Source organism: Oncorhynchus gorbuscha, linkage group LG16 (assembly GCF_021184085.1).
Source record: "Oncorhynchus gorbuscha isolate QuinsamMale2020 ecotype Even-year linkage group LG16, OgorEven_v1.0, whole genome shotgun sequence".
Lineage (NCBI taxonomy): Eukaryota > Metazoa > Chordata > Actinopteri > Salmoniformes > Salmonidae > Oncorhynchus > Oncorhynchus gorbuscha.
The window spans coordinates 10,677,388-10,692,780 of record NC_060188.1 but is presented as its reverse complement, the minus strand read 5'-3'; the positions used below and the strand labels follow the sequence as shown (position 1 = coordinate 10,692,780).

General features: G+C 49.3%; 1 protein-coding gene and 1 pseudogene across 1 annotated transcript in view; one reads left to right on the top strand and one right to left on the bottom strand.

The window, feature by feature from the left end:
* The window catches only part of LOC123998976, an 899,899-nt pseudogene that overhangs the window by 88,522 nt on the left and 795,984 nt on the right, over positions 1-15,393 (top strand).
* LOC123998935 (potassium channel subfamily T member 2-like) overlaps positions 1-15,393 on the bottom strand; it is a 108,043-nt gene that overhangs the window by 16,148 nt on the left and 76,502 nt on the right. The window contains exons 15-21 of the mRNA XM_046304190.1: positions 13,111-13,219; positions 12,810-12,866; positions 12,122-12,274; positions 11,625-11,881; positions 10,638-10,971; positions 10,263-10,368; positions 9,949-10,121 (exon numbers count right to left, since the gene is read on the bottom strand). Of these exons, the coding sequence (XP_046160146.1) occupies positions 9,949-10,121; positions 10,263-10,368; positions 10,638-10,971; positions 11,625-11,881; positions 12,122-12,274; positions 12,810-12,866; positions 13,111-13,219 (1,189 nt within the window). The remainder of the gene's footprint in view (positions 1-9,948; positions 10,122-10,262; positions 10,369-10,637; positions 10,972-11,624; positions 11,882-12,121; positions 12,275-12,809; positions 12,867-13,110; positions 13,220-15,393) is intronic.

Here is a 15,393-nt window from a genome sequence, read left to right as displayed (position 1 = left end):
CTGGTACCCCCTGTATATAGCCTCCACATTGACTCTGTACTGGTACCCCCTGTATATAGCCTCCACATTGACTCTGTACTGGTACCCCCTGTATATAGCCTCCACATTGACTCGGTACCGGTACCCCCTTTATATCGCCTCCACATTGACTCGGTACCGGTACCCCCTGTATATAGCCTCCACATTGACTCTGTACTTGTACCCCCTGTATATAGCCTCCACATTGACTCGGTACTGGTACCCCCACACATTGACTCGGTACCGGTACCCCCTGTATATAGCCTCCACATTGACTCGGTACCGGTACCCCCTGTATATAGCCTCCACATTGACTCAGTACCGGTACCCCCTGTATATAGCCTCCACATTGACTCTGTACTGGTACCCCCTGTATATAGCCTCCACATTGACTCGGTACCGGTACCCCCTGTATATAGCCTCCAAATTGACTCTGTACTGGTACCCCCTGTATATAGCCTCCACATTGACTCTGTACTGGTACCCCCTGTATATAGCCTCCACATTGACTCTGTACTGGTACCCCCTGTATATAGCGTCCACATTGACTCTGTACTTGTACCCCCTGTATATAGCCTCCACATTGACTCGGTACCGGAACCCCCACACATTGACTCGGTACCGGTACCCCCTGTATATAGCCTCCACATTGACTCGGTACCGGTACCCCCTGTATATAGCCTCCACATTGACTCAGTACCGGTACCCCCTGTATATAGCCTCCACATTGACTCTGTACTGGTACCCCCTGTATATAGCCTCCACATTGACTCGGTACCGGTACCCCCTGTATATAGCCTCCACATTGACTCTGTACCGGTACCCCCTGTATATAGCCTCCACATTGACTCGGTACCGGTACCCCCTGTATATAGCCTCCACATTGACTCTGTACTGGCACCCCCTGTATATAGCCTCCACATTGACTCTGTACTGGTACCCCCTGTATATAGCCTCCACATTGACTCAGTACCGGTACCCCCTGTATATCGCCTCCACATTGACTCGGTACCGGCACCCACTGTATATAGCCTCCACATTGACTCGGTACCGGTACCCCCTGTATATAGCCTCCACATTGACTCTGTACTTGTACCCCCTGTATGTAGCCTCCACATTGACTCGGTACCGGTACCCCCTGTATATAGCCTCCACATTGACTCGGTACCGGTACCCCCTGTATATAGCCTCCACATAGACTCAGTTCCGGTACCCCCTGTATATAGCCTCCACATTGACTCTGTACTGGTACCCCCTGTATATAGCCTCCACATTGACTCGGTACCGGTACCCCCTGTATATAGCCTCCACATTGACTCTGTACTAGTACCCCCTGTATATAGCCTCCACATTGACTCTGTACTGGTACCCCCTGTATATAGCCTCCACATTGACTCTGTACTGGTACCCCCTGTATATAGCCTCCACATTGACTCTGTACTGGTACCCCCTGTATATAGCGTCCACATTGACTCTGTACTTGTACCCCCTGTATATAGCCTCCACATTGACTCGGTACCGGTACCCCCTTTATATAGCCTCCACATTGACTTGGTACCGGTACCCCCTGTATATAGCCTCCACATTGACTCTGTACTGGTACCCCCTGTATATAGCCTCCACATTGACTCTGTACTGGTACCCCCTGTATATAGCCTCCACATTGACTCTGTACTGGTACCCCCTGTATATAGCCTCCACATTGACTCGGTACCGGTACCCCCTTTATATCGCCTCCACATTGACTCGGTACCGGTACCCCCTGTATATAGCCTCCACATTGACTCTGTACTTTTACCCCCTGTATATAGCCTCCACATTGACTCGGTACCGGTACCCCCACACATTGACTCGGTACCGGTACCCCCTGTATATAGCCTCCACATTGACTCAGTACCGGTACCCCCTGTATATAGCCTCCACATTGACTCTGTACTGGTACCCCCTGTATATAGCCTCCACATTGACTCTGTACTGGTACCCCCTGTATATAGCCTCCACATTGACTCTGTACTGGTACCCCCTGTATATAGCCTCCACATTGACTCGGTACCGGTACCCCCTTTATATCGCCTCCACATTGACTCGGTACCGGTACCCCCTGTATATAGCCTCCACATTGACTCTGTACTTTTACCCCCTGTATATAGCCTCCACATTGACTCGGTACCGGTACCCCCACACATTGACTCGGTACCGGTACCCCCTGTATATAGCCTCCACATTGACTCAGTACCGGTACCCCCTGTATATAGCCTCCACATTGACTCTGTACTGGTACCCCCTGTATATAGCCTCCATATTGACTCGGTACCGGTACCCCCTGTATATAGCCTCCACATTGACTCTGTACTGGTACCCCCTGTATATAGCCTCCACATTGACTCTGTACTGGTACCCCCTGTATATAGCCTCCACATTGACTCTGTACTGGTACCCCCTGTATATAGCGTCCACATTGACTCTGTACTTGTACCCCCTGTATATAGCCTCCACATTGACTCGGTACCGGAACCCCCACACATTGACTCGGTACCGGTACCCCCTGTATATAGCCTCCACATTGACTCAGTACCGGTACCCCCTTTATATAGCCTCCACATTGACTCAGTACCGGTACCCCCTGTATATAGCCTCCACATTGACTCAGTACCGGTACCCCCTGTATATAGCCTCCACATTGACTCAGTACCGGTACCCCCTGTATATAGCCTCCACATTGACTCTGTACTGGTACCCCCTGTATATAGCCTCCACATTGACTCGGTACCGGTACCCCCTGTATATAGCCTCCACATTGACTCTGTACCGGTACCCCCTGTATATAGCCTCCACATTGACTCAGTACTGGTACCCCCTGTATATCGCCTCCACATTGACTCGGTACCGGCACCCCCTGTATATAGCCTCCACATTGACTCGGTACCGGTACCCCCTGTATATAGCCTCCACATTGACTCGGTACCGGTACCCCCTGTATATAGCCTCCACATTGACTCTGTACTGGTACCCCCTGTATATAGCCTCCACATTGACTCTGTACTGGTACCCCCTGTATATAGCCTCCACATTGACTCTGTACTGGTACCCCCTGTATATAGCCTCCACATTGACTCGGTACGGTACCCCCTTTATATCGCCTCCACATTGACTCGGTACCGGTACCCCTGTATATAGCCTCCACATTGACTCTGTACTTGTACCCCCTGTATATAGCCTCCACATTGACTCGGTACCGGTACCCCCACACATTGACTCCACGGTACCCCCTGTATATAGCCTCCACATTGACTCGGTAGCCTCCCGGTGCCCCCTGTATATAGCCTCCACATTGACTCAGTACCGGTACCCCCTGTATATAGCCTCCACATTGACTCTGTACTGGTACCCCTGTATATAGCCTCCACATTGACTCGGTACCGGTACCCCCTGTATATAGCCTCCACATTGACTCTGTACTGGTACCCCCTGTATATAGCCTCCACATTGACTCTGTACTGGTACCCCCTGTATATAGCCTCCACATTGACTCTGTACTGGTACCCCCTGTATATAGCGTCCACATTGACTCTGTACTTGTACCCCCTGTATATAGCCTCCACATTGACTCGGTACCGGAACCCCCACACATTGACTCGGTACCGGTACCCCCTGTATATAGCCTCCACATTGACTCAGTACCGGTACCCCCTTTATATAGCCTCCACATTGACTCAGTACCGGTACCCCCTGTATATAGCCTCCACATTGACTCAGTACCGGTACCCCCTGTATATTGCCTCCACATTGACTCTGTACTGGTACCCCCTGTATATAGCCTCCACATTGACTCTGTACTGGTACCCCCTGTATATAGCGTCCACATTGACTCTGTACTTGTACCTCCTGTATATAGCCTCCACATTGACTCGGTACCGGAACCCCCACACATTGACTCGGTACCGGTACCCCCTGTATATAGCCTCCACATTGACTCGGTACCGGTACCCCCTGTATATAGCCTCCACATTGACTCAGTACCGGTACCCCCTTTATATAGCCTCCACATTGACTCGGTACCGGTACCCCCTGTATATAGCCTCCACATTGACTCTGTACCCCTTGTACCCCCTGTATATAGCCTCCACATTGACTCGGTACCGGTACCCCCAGCCTCCACATTGACTCGGTACCGGTACCCCCTGTATATAGCCTCCACATTGACTCGGTACCGGTACCCCCTGTATATAGCCTCCACATTGACTCAGTACCGGTACCCCCTGTATATAGCCTCCACATTGACTCTGTACTGGTACCCCCTGTATATAGCCTCCACATTGACTCTGTACCGGTACCCCCTGTATATAGCCTCCACATTGACTCTGTACTGGTACCCCCTGTATATAGCCTCCACATTGACTCTGTACTGGTACCCCCTGTATATAGCCTCCACATTGACTCTGTACTGGTACCCCCTGTATATAGCGTCCACATTGACTCTGTACTTGTACCCCCTGTATATAGCCTCCACATTGACTCGGTACCGGAACCCCCACACATTGACTCGGTACCGGTACCCCCTGTATATAGCCTCCACATTGACTCGGTACCGGTACCCCCTGTATATAGCTTCCACATTGACTCAGTACCGGTACCCCCTGTATATAGCCTCCACATTGACTCTGTACTGGTACCCCCTGTATATAGCCTCCACATTGACTCGGTACCGGTACCCCCTGTATATAGCCTCCACATTGACTCAGTACCGGTACCCCCTTTATATAGCCTCCACATTGACTCGGTACCGGTACCCCTGTATATAGCCTCCACATTGACTCTGTACTGGTACCCCCTGTATATAGCCTCCACATTGACTCTGTACTGGTACCCCTGTATATAGCCTCCACATTGACTCAGTACCGGTACCCCCTGTATATAGCCTCCACATTGACTCTGTACCGGTACCCCCTGTATATAGCCTCCACATTGACTCAGTACCGGTACCCCCTGTATATCGCCTCCACATTGACTCGGTACCGGCACCCCCTGTATATAGCCTCCACATTGACTCGGTACCGGTACCCCCTGTATATAGCCTCCACATTGACTCGGTACCGGTACCCGCTGTATATAGCCTCCACATTGACTCTGTACTGGTACCCCCTGTATATAGCCTCCACATTGACTCTGTACTGGTACCCCCTGTATATAGCCTCCACATTGACTCTGTACTGGTACCCCCTGTATATAGCCTCCACATTGACTCTGTACTGGTACCCCCTGTATATAGCCTCCACATTGACTCTGTACTTGTACCCCCTGTATATAGCCTCCACATTGACTCGGTACCGGTGTACCCCCTGTACCCCCTCCACATTGACTCGGTACCGGTACCCCCTGTATATAGCCTCCACATTGACTCGGTACCGGTACCCCCTGTATATAGCTTCCACATTGACTCAGTACCGGTACCCCCTGTATATAGCCTCCACATTGACTCTGTACTGTACCCCCTGTATATAGCCTCCACATTGACTAGTACCGGTACCCCCTGTATATAGCCTCCACATTGACTCAGTACCGGTACCCCCTTTATATAGCCTCCACATTGACTCGGTACCGGTACCCCCTGTATATAGCCCTCCACATTGACTCTGTACTGGTACCCCCTGTATATAGCCTCCACATTGACTCTGTACTGGTACCCCCTGTATATAGCCTCCACATTGACTCAGTACCGGTACCCCCTGTATATAGCCTCCACATTGACTCTGTACCGGCACCCCTGTATATAGCCTCCACATTGACTCAGTACCGGTACCCCCTGTATATCGCCTCCACATTGACTCGGTACTGGCACCCCCTGTATATAGCCTCCACATTGACTCGGTACCGGTACCCCCTGTATATAGCCTCCACATTGACTCTGTACTGGTACCCCTGTATATAGCCTCCACATTGACTCTGTACTGGTACCCCCTGTATATAGCCTCCACATTGACTCTGTACTGGTACCCCCTGTATATAGCCTCCACATTGACTCTGTACTGGTACCCCCTGTATATAGCCTCCACATTGACTCTGTACTGGTACCCCCTGTATATAGCCTCCACATTGACTCGGTACCGGTACCCGCTGTATATAGCCTCCACATTGACTCTGTACTGGTACCCCCTGTATATAGCCTCCACATTGACTCTGTACTGGTACCCCCTGTATATAGCCTCCACATTGACTCTGTACTGGTACTGGTACCCCCTGTATATAGCCTCCACATTGACTCTGTACTGGTACCCCCTGTATATAGCCTCCACATTGACTCTGTACTTGTACCCCCTGTATATAGCCTCCACATTGACTCGGTACCGGTACCCCCACACATTGACTCGGTACCGGTACCCCCTGTATATAGCCTCCACATTGACTCGGTACCGGTACCCCCTGTATATAGCTTCCACATTGACTCAGTACCGGTACCCCCTGTATATAGCCTCCACATTGACTCTGTACTGGTACCCCCTGTATATAGCCTCCACATTGACTCGGTACCGGTACCCCCTGTATATAGCCTCCACATTGACTCAGTACCGGTACCCCCTTTATATCGCCTCCACATTGCCTCGGTACCGGTACCCCCTGTATATAGCCCTCCACATTGACTCTGTACTGGTACCCCCTGTATATAGCCTCCACATTGACTCTGTACTGGTACCCCCTGTATATAGCCTCCACATTGACTCAGTACCGGTACCCCCTGTATATCGCCTCCACATTGACTCGGTACCGGCACCCCCTGTATATAGCCTCCACATTGACTCAGTACCGGTACCCCCTGTATATCGCCTCCACATTGACTCGGTACCGGCACCCCCTGTATATAGCCTCCACATTGACTCGGTACCGGTACCCCCTGTATATAGCCTCCACATTGACTCGGTACCGGTACCCGCTGTATATAGCCTCCACATTGACTCTGTACTGGTACCCCCTGTATATAGCCTCCACATTGACTCTGTACTGGTACCCCCTGTATATAGCCTCCACATTGACTCTGTACTGGTACCCCCTGTATATAGCCTCCACATTGACTCGGTACCGGTACCCCCTGTATATAGCCTCCACATTGACTCTGTACTTGTACCCCCTGTATATAGCCTCCACATTGACTCGGTACCGGTACCCCCACACATTGACTCGGTACCGGTACCCCCTGTATATAGCCTCCACATTGACTCGGTACCGGTACCCCCTGTATATAGCTTCCACATTGACTCAGTACCGGTACCCCCTGTATATAGCCTCCACATTGACTCTGTACTGGTACCCCCTGTATATAGCCTCCACATTGACTCGGTACCGGTACCCCCTGTATATAGCCTCCACATTGACTCAGTACCGGTACCCCCTTTATATCGCCTCCACATTGACTCGGTACCGGTACCCCCTGTATATAGCCCTCCACATTGACTCTGTACTGGTACCCCCTGTATATAGCCTCCACATTGACTCTGTACTGGTACCCCCTGTATATAGCCTCCACATTGACTCAGTACCGGTACCCCCTGTATATCGCCTCCACATTGACTCGGTACCGGCACCCCCTGTATATAGCCTCCACATTGACTCAGTACCGGTACCCCCTGTATATCGCCTCCACATTGACTCGGTACCGGCACCCCCTGTATATAGCCTCCACATTGACTCGGTACCGGTACCCCCTGTATATAGCCTCCACATTGACTCTGTACTGGTACCCCCTGTATATAGCCTCCACATTGACTCTGTACTGGTACCCCCTGTATATAGCCTCCACATTGACTCTGTACTGGTACCCCCTGTATATAGCCTCCACATTGACTCGGTACCGGTACCCCCTTTATATCGCCTCCACATTGACTCGGTACCGGTACCCCCTGTATATAGCCTCCACATTGACTCGGTACCGGTACCCCCTGTATATAGCCTCCACATTGACTCAGTACCGGTACCCCCTGTATATAGCCTCCACATTGACTCTGTACTGGTACCCCCTGTATATCGCCTCCACATTGACTCTGTACCGGCACCCCCTGTATATAGCCTCCACATTGACTCGGTACCGGTACCCCCTGTATATAGCCTCCACATTGACTCGGTACCGGTACCCGCTGTATATAGCCTCCACATTGACTCTGTACTGGTACCCCCTGTATATAGCCTCCACATTGACTCTGTACTGGTACCCCCTGTATATAGCCTCCACATTGACTCTGTACTGGTACCCCCTGTATATAGCCTCCACATTGACTCTGTACTGGTACCCCCTGTATATAGCCTCCACATTGACTCGGTACCGGTACCCCCTTTATATCGCCTCCACATTGACTCGGTACCGGTACCCCCTGTATATAGCCTCCACATTGACTCTGTACTTGTACCCCCTGTATATAGCCTCCACATTGACTCGGTACCGGTACCCCCACACATTGACTCGGTACCGGTACCCCCTGTATATAGCCTCCACATTGACTCGGTACCGGTACCCCCTGTATATAGCTTCCACATTGACTCAGTACCGGTACCCCCTGTATATAGCCTCCACATTGACTCTGTACTGGTACCCCCTGTATATAGCCTCCACATTGACTCGGTACCGGTACCCCCTGTATATAGCCTCCACATTGACTCAGTACCGGTACCCCCTTTATATCGCCTCCACATTGACTCGGTACCGGTACCCCCTGTATATAGCCTCCACATTGACTCTGTACTTGTACCCCCTGTATATAGCCTCCACATTGACTCGGTACCGGTACCCCCACACATTGACTCGGTACCGGTACCCCCTGTATATAGCCTCCACATTGACTCGGTACCGGTACCCCCTGTATATAGCCTCCACATTGACTCAGTACCGGTACCCCCTGTATATAGCCTCCACATTGACTCTGTACTGGTACCCCCTGTATATAGCCTCCACATTGACTCGGTACCGGTACGCCCTGTATATAGCCTCCACATTGACTCTGTACTGGTACCCCCTGTATATAGCCTCCACATTGACTCTGTACTGGTACCCCCTGTATATAGCCTCCACATTGACTCTGTACTGGTACCCCCTGTATATAGCGTCCACATTGACTCTGTACTTGTACCCCCTGTATATAGCCTCCACATTGACTCGGTACCGGTACCCCCTGTATATCGCCTCGTTGTTGTTATTTTATTGTGTTACTTTTTATTAAATGTTTTACTTTAGTTTATTTAGTCAATATTTTCTGAACTCTGTTTCTTGAACTGCATTGTTGGCTATAAGGGCTTGTAGTAAGTAAACATTTCACCTGTGACAAATAAAATGCGATTTGATTTCTGATTTTGATTTGAAATATAAAGTCCTGGCTGCTGTGTGCAGAGAACAGTGGGAGAGCAAAGCGCTACACGGCCCTGACTCTGCTTTTTACTCTCCTTTTATTGGATTCCACTTTAATATGCCCATATTGGGGTTTTGCACCAGGACAAACCACAGTAATATTTCATATTATGTGCACAGTGCACTGCAGAGTGCCCATAAACTCTTGAAACACAGGCATTTTCATACAGTAAATTATGTTAATGGAACTCTTAAAATGAGACCATCCCTTCTTCCCTGACAGTGTGTTTAAAGAGGGCCTCTCCAGGACAAGTCTCTCTATGCTCCACCTACAGTGTGGTTACGCCATAGAGATTTACAGTGTTCTATATATATGTCATTCTATAGTTTCCTGCAGTGTGGTTACACCATAGAGATTTACAGTGTTCTATATCTATGTAATTCTATAGTTTACTGCTGTGTGGTTACACCATAGAGATTTACAGTGTTCTATATCTATGTAATCCTATAGTTTCCTGCAGGGTGGTTACACCATAGAGACTTACAGTGTTCTATATCTATGTAATTCTATATTTTCCTGCAGTGTGTCTGTTTCCACTCACATGTTCTCCAGTAGCAGCACGATGGGGTTGAGCTCTTTCTTGGGGCGGTAGTAAGCCCTCAGGGGCGCGATAAAGTTGTACAGGCCGTTTCCTGCACTCTCCGCCGACACGATGATCAGCTTGTTCTTAAATCCATACGACCGAGCGTCCTCGAACGGGATGTGGTGGCAGGCCTGTAGGAGGGAGATGACACAGGAACGACACAGGAAATACATTGGATTACATGAAGGTCATCATCATCGAAGAGGGGTCAGGTAGGGAGGTAGGATGGTTCTAGTTGAGGGTAAGTACGGCAGAAGTCGTCTGATTCCCACCTTGTCCAGGCGCAGGCAGCAGAAGGGCATTTTTTCCTGCAGCAGGTGACACAAGGAAGGGGAACTGCCAATGTACGGAGAGTTCAGCGGGTACCCCTTCACCCACCTGCCACACACACACACACACACACACACACACACACACACACACACACACACACACACACACACACACACACACACACACACACACACACACACACACACACACACACACACACACACACACACACACACACACACACACACACACAAAGACAGACAGACAGAAACACACAAACACATTTACACCTGGGTCCGAGGACACAACATGGCAGGACTTAAACAAACTAATTCAAACACACATTAGACCTCAGGCAACTCCTAAACACTTACTCGCAGCGTCCACCCCAACACTGGCCATTCTCGTCTCCGTCCCCATCATCCTTCCCCTCGTCCCTGCCCTCGTCCTCTGATTGGTCCCCCAGCGGGTCGAAGGTTGCTGAGTTGACCCCGTCCACCAGCTCCAGGACAGGGGCGATGCTGTGGCGTCTCTCCTCGGTAGAGTCTGCTGCGGCTGGGAGGGCGAGGGTGTTAGCGCCCCCCAACCCCCCCTCTGTCCGGCTGGCCCTGCCACCTTCACCTCCCCCACTGCCCACGGTCATGCCCCCCGGGCCCTGGCCGTCTGGGCTGCTGTCACTGGAGTCCTGCAGGTCAATGGCCACCGTGCCTAAGGGGGACAGAGGACACATACAATCTATGACCAGTCCACACCCTTAGTAGAAAACAGTTATAGCATTGTCCATACAAGCACAGGCTAAAGGGAAAATGTGCCCTACAACAAACACAGATACAGATGCAAACTTAGCACACAGGGCAAGCACAGATCCAGAATCAGTACTATTTGGATTTGTGAGAGTACCAATGTGCTGTGACTGGGAGTACCATTGTTCTCTCACAAAGCCAAATAGTACTGATTGTGGATCTGTGCTTGCCCTGTGTGCTATGTTTGCATCCGTGTCTGTGACTGTTCTGGGGCACATTTTCACTTTCAAACTTGAGAACCAGAAGTCCCAGAGTTCTCCACCAGGGGGTGTGGTTGTAAAAACAAAACAAAAGGAAACCTACATGCCAGATACATTTCACTCAGTTGGCAGATGCTCTTATCACCAGAGACTTACAATCAGATACTGTTTTATTCCTCATACAACTGTTAGGCTTCTTACATCTGGCTATTGTGGATCAACATGTAAAACATGTCCTAATCTGTGCCATGTACATGGATCAGGAAAGTCAGAATTGTATAATAAGACACATTATGCTAAGTGCACTTGAACAAAGGATCTGAGTGTAACTGTGTCACAGTGAGTCAGTGAGACTGACCCATGCTGGCGATGATGCTGTGGACAGGCAGTCTGGTGAGTCCATGGTAGATGGTCTGGGGCCCCACCCCCCTGTCACTGCCCTTGGGGCCCCCCCGTGTGGGCTCTCTGTGGCCCCTGACGAAAGCTGAATTCTCCTCTTTTGAAATGTTGATGTAGAAGCAAGTGTCTGAGCTGCCCATGATGTGGCCAGGACCTGGGTTCAGCAGGATGTTGGCATTTTCCAGCCTCCGCACTCCGATCAGACACACACCATACCTGACCGAGGAGGAGAGGATCAGATACAGGAAGTGGGTGTGTTTGTGGTTAAGAGTGTCTGCTAAATGACTAAAATGCCAAATATGTGTGGTGTGTGGGTGTGTGTGTGGTTAAGAGTGTCTGCTAAATGACTAAAATGTCAAATATGTGTGGTGTGTGGGTGTGTGTGTGGTTAATAGCGTCTGCTAAATGACTAAAATGCCAAATGTAAACTTTGTGTATGTCTGCTTATTGACTCACTTCTTGTGTGCGTGGAAGGAGGCGAAGGTGAAACTCTTCCCCTGGTACTCCCCAAAGAACTTGCTCTCCTCCAGACAAATGTGATGCACCTCATTGGCCGAGCAGCGGCGGTAGGTGCGCTGCCACTGGTCAGCTGAGCATGCCCCGCCCTCCCTGAGACACGATCACGGAATGGATTGGTCATTAGGGGACAGAGTTGACCTTTTAAACAGCGTTGCACGCAGCTTCCCTTTCAGCATCAACCACACATCAAAGACACTTCCCCTCAAGGCTGCAGTGTTAACACTTTACAACTGTGTCAGAAACCAATCAATAACTCAATCAGCACTGAGACACACACAGGGACACAGACACTATCAGAGCAATACAGCTGCCAAGATAGACGCCGCTGAACGCTACACATCGAGAGAGCTTCACACATGGGCTGTGTTCACCTTGTCTGCCTTTAGAAAGGATGAGTTGAGAGACAGGAGGTGAGAAAGGAAGGGTGCGGAGCGGAGAGTGTGGCTGTGGGTGGAGGTGATGTGAGAAGGACTGCATTTCAGAAACAACTGTCGTCTGTAAATAATAAATGGACCGTTTCATGGGGACAGCATGCCTGGCTGAGTTAATGTCACCGCACATCAGGGATACGGAGGGAGGGGGAGGGAGTTGTTGGTGGTTTAGGAGGACAGTGACACACACTGACCTGTTGAGGGGCTGGAAGGCTCCTGCATGTTGCCTGAAGGCCTCTGGGGGTGCTGTTCTGAAAGTAGAGTGATGGAGGGGGCAGCAGATAGAGGATCATGACTGGTCTGGGTTTAAGAGGATCATGACTGGTCTGGGTTTACTTTAGGTCAGTAGTCGATCTACCAAGATTAATCTGCTGTGTACAGCTCAATGTACTCAGCATCTGTTAGGCCAAAGGACATACTTCACTGCCTCTGTCTGGTACCACCCACGCCCATTGGAAAAAGAGTGTGTGTGTGGGTTTGTGTGTGTGTACTCACTGTCCTCTAGAGGAGTGGATCAACAGGGTGATGAGGGTGGAGGTAGCAGGACACACACAGTTCAGGGCCAGCATGGCATACTTAAACTCCTCTTCACACACCACATGATCTGCAGACAAAGGCAGCAAAGGAGACGAACCAGTAACACTCAGTATACAGTAATCAAATCAAATTCAACTTTATTAGTCACATGCGCCGAACACAACAAGTGTAGACCTTACCGAAGAAAATATTTACCCAAAAAACTAAAGTAAAAAATAACAAAAAGTAACACAATAAAATAACAACAACAAGGCTATACACAGGGTGTACCGGTACCGAGTCTACACTACCGTTCAAAAGTTTGGGGTCACTTAGAAATGTCCTTGTTTATGAAAGATTTCTTTTTTTGTCCATTAAAATAGCATCAAATCAGAAATACACTGTGGTTTAGGAGGACAGTGATACACACTGACCTGTTGAGGGGCTGGAAGGCTTCTGCATGTTGCCTGAACAATTAACATTGTTAATGTTGTGACTATTGTATTTGGAAACGGCAGATTTTTTAATGGAATATCTACGTAGGCGTACAGAGGCCCATTATCAGCAACCATCGCTGTGTTCCAATGGCATGTTGTGTTAGCTAATACATGTTTATAATTTTAAAAGCCTAATTGATCATTAGAAAACCCTTTTGCAATTATGCTAGCACAGCTGAAAACTGTTGTTCTGATTAAAGAAGCAATAAAACGGGCCTTCTTTAGACTAGTTGAATATCTGTAGCGTCAGCATTTGTGGGTTCGATTACAGGCTCAAAATGGCCAGAAACTTTCTTCTGAAACTCATCAGTCTATTCTTGTTCTGAGAAATGAAGGCTATTCCATGCGAGAAATTGCCAAGAAACTGAAGATCTCGTACAACGCTGTGTACTACTCCCTTCACAGAACAGAGCAAACTTGCTCTAACCTGAATATAAAGAGGAATGGGAGGCCCCGGTGCACAACTGAGCAAGAGGACAAGTACATTAGAGTGTCTAGTTTGAGAAACAGATGCCTCACAAGTCCTCAACTGGCAGCTTCATTAAATAGTCAGTCTCAACGTCAATAGTGAAGAGGCGACTCCCGGATGCTGGCCTTCTAGACAGAGTTGCAAAGAAAAAGCCATATCTCTGTCCAGCGTCTGTGTCATTTTGCCCATCTTAATCTTTTCGTTTTATTGGCCAGTCTGAGATATGGCTTTGTCCTGGTAATCTGTCTGGCCCTGCGGCTTTGTGAATGTTGACCTGTTTAAAGGTCTTGCTCACATCGGCTACGAGAGCGTTATCACACAGTCGTCTAGAACAGCTGGTGCTCTCGTGCATGCTTCAGTGTTGCTTGCCTCAAAGTGAGCATAAAAGGCATTTAGCTCATCTGGTAGGCTTACGTCACTGGACAGCTTGTGTCTTGGTTTCCCTTTGTATTCCGTAATAGTTTTCAAGCCCTGCCACATCCGACGAGCATCAAAGCAGGTGTAGTAGGATTCAATCTTAATTTTGTATTGACGCTTTGCTTGTTTGATGGTTCTAGGACATAGCGGGATTTCTTATAAGCGTCCAGATTAGTGTCCCACTCCTTGAAAGCGGCAGCTCTAGCCTTTAGCTCAATGCGGATGTTGCCTGTAATCCTTGGCTTCTGGTTGGGAAATGTACGTACGGTCACTGTGGGGATGTCGTCATCGATGCACTTATTGATGAACCCGATGACTGAGGTGGTGTACTCCTCAATGCCATTGGATGAATCCCGGAACATATTCCAGTCTGTGCTAGCAAAACAGTCCTGTAGCGTAGCATCTGCTTCATCTGACTACTTCCGTATTGAGCGAGTCACTGGTACTGCTTTAGTTTTTGCTTGTAAGCAGGAATCAGGAGGATAGAATTATGATCAGATTTGCCAAGTGGAGGGTGAGGGAGAGCTTTGTATGCATTTGTGTGTGTGGAGTAAAGGTGGTCTAGTGGATGTGTCTTCACAGGTAGGTAGTGGGTCAAACATACTCTGTCTCCTCTGCTGTACCTGTGTGCAAGAGTGAGTGCATTTCTTTGTCTGTCTGATCAAAGCTACCTTATTAGTGCAGGTGCATCCCAAAGGCTGTGGTAATTGATATCTCAGTCAGAGGCTGAGATGAAGTCTGGCCTGTTAGCTAAGTGTAAATGCTATGGTTTATGCAGAACACTAATTAAATCTGATGGAATTAAAACATCTTCATTAATCTCAACATAATTCACCCAGATGCTCCCTCCCTCCCTCCATCAAGTAGGCTGCATCAGGT